This window comes from Sphaeroforma arctica (genome assembly GCF_001186125.1).
Source record: "Sphaeroforma arctica JP610 unplaced genomic scaffold supercont1.634, whole genome shotgun sequence".
Lineage (NCBI taxonomy): Eukaryota > Ichthyosporea > Ichthyophonida > Sphaeroforma > Sphaeroforma arctica.
In genome coordinates this window covers 23,706-29,024 of record NW_014039924.1, presented here as the reverse complement: position 1 = coordinate 29,024, position 5,319 = coordinate 23,706, and the positions used below count along the sequence as shown (strand labels likewise).

At 43.0% G+C, this 5,319-nt stretch overlaps 2 protein-coding genes across 2 annotated transcripts in view; one reads left to right on the top strand and one right to left on the bottom strand.

Moving 5' to 3' along the window:
- Positions 1-556, bottom strand: part of SARC_07747 (hypothetical protein) — a 4,799-nt gene extending 4,243 nt beyond the window's left edge. The window contains exon 1 of the mRNA XM_014298305.1: positions 280-556. Coding sequence (XP_014153780.1) covers positions 280-402 — 123 coding nt within the window. The 5' untranslated portion in view covers positions 403-556. The remainder of the gene's footprint in view (positions 1-279) is intronic.
- Positions 557-1,392: 836 nt separating this feature from the next.
- Positions 1,393-4,547, top strand: SARC_07746 (hypothetical protein; the record flags this gene model as incomplete). Its single annotated transcript, XM_014298304.1, has 2 exons — positions 1,393-3,009; positions 4,361-4,547. The coding sequence occupies 2 exons, from the start codon at positions 1,393-1,395 to the stop codon at positions 4,478-4,480; spliced, it is 1,737 nt and encodes a 578-aa protein (XP_014153779.1). The 3' UTR covers positions 4,481-4,547.
- Between the last annotated feature and the right edge of the window lie 772 nt (positions 4,548-5,319).

The window sequence follows — 5,319 nt, the reverse complement described above, 5'->3', positions numbered from 1 at the left end:
ATTTTCTATGGTTGTTTATCAAGAAAGAATAAATGCTTACAAGCACAGATAACCGAAGGTCGTTTGGATGTATAAGCAAATATAAATCTGTGTATATATGACCAAGATCATAGATAGGAAGGTTACTATGTCAAATCTGATATGCACACGTTCCCTGCAATTCAATAGGATTGTGCATGTTTGTGTGCGTAATATGGGACACACACATAGACTAAAAAAGTAAAAGACAAATTCGGAGATAAAGCGAATAGGTATCTTCAATGTCAAAAAAGCACTTACGTCAACAGATTGTCTCAAGTGACCAACACATTCGTTTATGTTTTTGTGGTCAAATGGCGCATGTTCGGAAGCTCGTTTGATGGGGTTCTTCGCCACTGTTGGTAGGTTCAGTGAGGACGACATGGTTTACAAGTATATATGTAGCACACAATAGTAGGAATTGACTGATGTTGTTGCCAGGATGCACCAAGGTCTGCAGACAGAGGACCACACCAAACTGCTTTAAACTTATCACTCTGGTTGACCGGATAGTTTCAGAATGCATCCAAGTCCTTCATCTCATGTTATATAAATAATAAGTGCATATTTTTAGTGGTTTGTTTTAAGTAAATATGCAACCATTGCTAATCAACCTACAATATCTATTTATAGATCCGTCGGGCGTATTGCATTATGATTGGTTGGATTTACCGCGGTTACTCCTCTGTCCAATGTAAAGTCCGTTGCATGGTCTCCGCTCAGGCCTCAGGGCGCTTAAGTATAACTATATCATAAGTTGAGACTTGAGCGACACGTATTAAACGCAACATCCGATAGTCGACAGCTCTATCACTATAGAATACACTAACATATTAATAGCTCGTGTAGGTACGCTGTATATGCACACTTGATATCATGTGTGTTGGAATACACCAACACTGCTACGACCACTCCAAGACCACTCCTACATGCGTTGGCAATCCATACACACACGCGCGAAAGCATATCTGGATGGCTTTCCGCAACGATAGATCTTCACGTATGTGTACCATACCACAAACCTGCCGCTTAATCGAGTAAGATCGGATAGCCGTACTCTAAGATAACATATTTATAATGCGATATCGTACACTAGCATATCGAAAGCTTATTGACTTTTTGGATGTTTGCGAATGATAGACTATAGTACCCTTTGCACGAACAACGCTTTGAATCCACAGACCAATACCAAATACTCGAAACTTACATCAATTACTAGAAGCTTATAATAAACACTGATATCAAACACTGTAGACCTATAGATAACACAAGAGACTCATATCATGCGCTAGAGACAACTATCAAACACTGTAAACATATGCCAAACACTAAAGACTTGTATCAAACACTACCTATACTTGCAGGTCTGTCCCAATGGAAGATCCCACAGCCGAGAATATGGTGCGTAGTGCGTCTATAGTGCTAGATGAGTTATTTAACATGTGCGTGAACACGAAGGCACGTGAAAATCTATACACATACGAGGCTAAGCCGCCTAATAATTACACACTCAGCCGCATGCTGGACAGTTTATCGCGTGATGTGAGTGATTCAAGCGCGCGTGCGCGTGCATGTATAAGCAAACGTGTGTGCGCACAGTATGGAGAAGGGTATTTGAGCACAAACGATAAGTGCAAGTATAGTAAAGATTGTGTTTATGAAGAGGATAGTGTAGAAACAGACAACGATGGCGTACTTACGCGTGTGGACAGCTCAGAACCACAGCAGAGTATATATATTACCAAAGAATGTACGAGCGAAGTGGGTAGAGCAAGTAAAGCTATATTACAAGTGAAAGGGCAGGCACAGCTGGTACATACAGCGCTATACTTAGAACAAAGGGACGGAGCTGCAGCAGTGCTAAGTGATAAAAGGATCCCAGACAGCGCAAGAACGAGGTTTGTGGATACAAGCCTTAATGGACAGGACGTACACGGGCGACCAGAAGGTGCACGTGAGCACATCACCACAGAAGACACAAGCAATGCAACCATACGCACAGATAGTAGCACGTCTCATACGATGTCAAGAACAACTGCTGCTGATGATGCCCGTAGAGATACAAGTGACGATGAAGGTGGCAGACGGGCGCCGAATCGCCCCCAGACACTCACACATGGTGATCAGGATAACACGCTGGGCACACACGGAGGCAAAGATAATAGGGGTACGACAAGTGTCACCCATGGCAACAAAAACTCAAAGAACAGTCAACCCACAGGTGGGAAAGGCTGCACAGATAGCGACAAACATACAGTCAGTACCAAACATCCCGAGAGGACTAAACGAGTACCAACACGCCCCGCACGGCGCAGTGGAGGTGCTGAGAGCGATTTACGACACAGACGCAACCTAGCGTACTTCATGGATGACCCTCTGAACCCCTATACCGCATGGCCATTGCCGCCAAAGCGAGAGCATCCAAATATGGACACCGGGACTGCGGTGGACAGTACTCAGGCGAGTCCACGGCGCGGACGACAGACGCCGACGAAGGCGAAGCCAAATTGGAGATCGGTAGGCAGAAATGTGGACTATAGCCAAGTGACAGACAATGAGAAAGCGGGAAATAAGCACGCGGCTAAAAGTAGGAGTCTGGGACATAAACAGAGTTCTGGGGGCTGTGCCTCGGGGAAGGTAGCTGCAAGGAGGACCAATAGCAAAGAGCCTCAGGTACAGCCGAAGGATCGGAAAGCTATAGGTATGTTGGGCACAGACACAGAAGACGCTGCAGGGTCTGTTTGCATCCGAAAGGGGGTTTCTAGTGGGCGAACGGATAAGAAGGACACAGTAAGCAAACCCAAGCCCAAGCCACAGAATAGTATCACGCGTACGCGTACGCAGAGCGAGGGAAAATCGAAACAAAAGTCAGCTCAGCGGGGTACAGCGAAGGAAACACAGCCGAAGAAACGCACACGGCTGTCGGACCAAACAAAGCGCAAGCGAATATCTCTGAATAGAAAGGGCACGGGAAGCGCAGCGCGTGCATCGGTATGTATGGAATATCCAACTGTTTCTGAAACAGTCGATATAAACTCGGATGCATGGTGAACAGATGGTAGACACGCGCTCAAAAATGCATATATATATACATACACACACACACACACACACACACACACACACACACACACACACACACATATATATATATATATAGTAATAATATATATATATATATAGTATAAGTAGTATATATATATATATATATATATATATATATATACATATGTGAAACATTCTATACTTTTACTCCGTTTTTGAATGAGGGCACAACATTGTCTACCATGAAGTCGTATGTTTCTGGGAGTCTAGTCCCCCCCCCCTGGCTTCAAATGTCCTGTCCGCTATATCATGACTAGACCCGATGAATTCTACTACATTCTACACATATATACCCTAATTTTTACAAGGATGGTTTACTCTCATGGTACTCGGTGGCTGACCTTGTGTTATGTGAATGTTGAGCGGATGGATAGTCCATGGTTCCAATACATTTCAAATGACTTGCGCATGTGCGGTCTATGTGCGTCATCAAAAGGGGTCGGTTTTAGCGGAATAGTGTTGTATAATATACTCGTGTTGTCCGTGCTGTCTATTATTGTACGACCTAAGGTAGACTAGAAAATGTGAGCTGCATGGGAATATCTTTGTTCTTACCTGAAGCTGACAGCATAGACCCTTAATAACTGAATAATCCCAAACCTCTCATGATCCTTAATAGGCGTCTGTGCAATCGGCATGCAAGTGATATATGCAACTATGCTGGCGAATGACGTCTTGTTTGTGTAGTTGTGGGGGTTTTTTTTAGTGATTTGCGGCACGTCTTGTTGAGTAGTCATTTGGGGGCCAGGACTGACTATTGGTGTTGAAGTATTTATTCTTAATGATGAATTTTGCTTTGCTCGAGTGACATTTATCAACAAGGTTGTCCAATATCTGTTCGGGTCTATATATCGCCATCGATATAATAACGCACACATATTGCAGGCGAATGCTCATCCAGTATGTATTTCTGAGTAGAATCCTCTATGTGGGCGTTCTGCGTTTGCGTCGGTAGCCAACTCGTAAAGTCACGTACTGAAGTTGACTACACTGATAAATTAGAGAAACAAAAACACAATTGTATACAGTATCAAAGCATACGAGCACATTTTAAAGTTACGTTATACGTGTTTGATGAGCTAGCCGTGCAACATACGCAGTGCTCAGCAATTTGTATATGTAGTCAAAGGGCAAATCTAACACACAATGAAAAAGCGGACCCGTGGGGAAGCACATATTCTGTGTACGTGTATCTCCGTATGTGCTAAAGATAAAGATTATAACTTCCACCAAACAGGATGCGACTGATGAAGCCACCAACATTGCTCCAATGCCCAAGATTGGGACCAAGAAAGCGCCCACAACAGGCCAAAACGGACGAAGGCCTCGTGACGGTATAAACTCTGGTGCAGAATAAGTAAATAGGCTAGATCGGGATAAAGTTAAGCCAAAGTAAATTTCTAGTACCGTGTGAGTTGCGTGATATAGTTTCAGACAGCCCTTTCATTGATTACCAATGACCTTCGCACCGGTGTGGCATAATTCCTTTCCCAAAGTCACCATGGTAACCACTATTCAGGGTGGGTGTTCTAGTCTTTAAGGTTAACTTTGTGTGGCTCATCACTTCCGAGTAAAAATCGAATGAGTGTTTGGCACCCAATTTTTAGTCAGTCCTCGTTCTGATTTGCAAATTTATTCTGCAACGAGTATACCATGAGTGGTTCGGTTAAAGAAGCAACGAATGGTGCAAAATACGATATCGAAACAGGCCTGATTTACGATCGAGATGAGGATGCTACTGTTTAAGCTTCCACTGTAAAGCTACGAAATAGTTTTTAAATTCGAAATTGACACATAAACATATATCTGTATATACATAGAAGCGTTCATGCGAGTCTGTGCTATCTGATTATGATGTTTATAACAATATAGTGAGCTTCTGCCGTGTATCTCTCTTCTCATGAAAAAGGCCAGAGGCCGTCAAGTGATTCTAAGCACACTTGGAACGAATGAACGCGAAAACAAACAAATTTTCCATATCAATGCAATTCGAGAACATGATCCCGGCTTAGTATCTAGAACACAGTTCACAGTCTGAATGAATGTTCTCACACTATATAAATCATTACATTGAACTCCGTCCCTGGAGAATTTTGCACAAGATAAGAAGTACTAAGAAAATATCAACAAGAATGTAATGGATCACAAATATTAAGAAAGGTACTGAAGTACACTATTCCCCTGCTTCCTACGAGC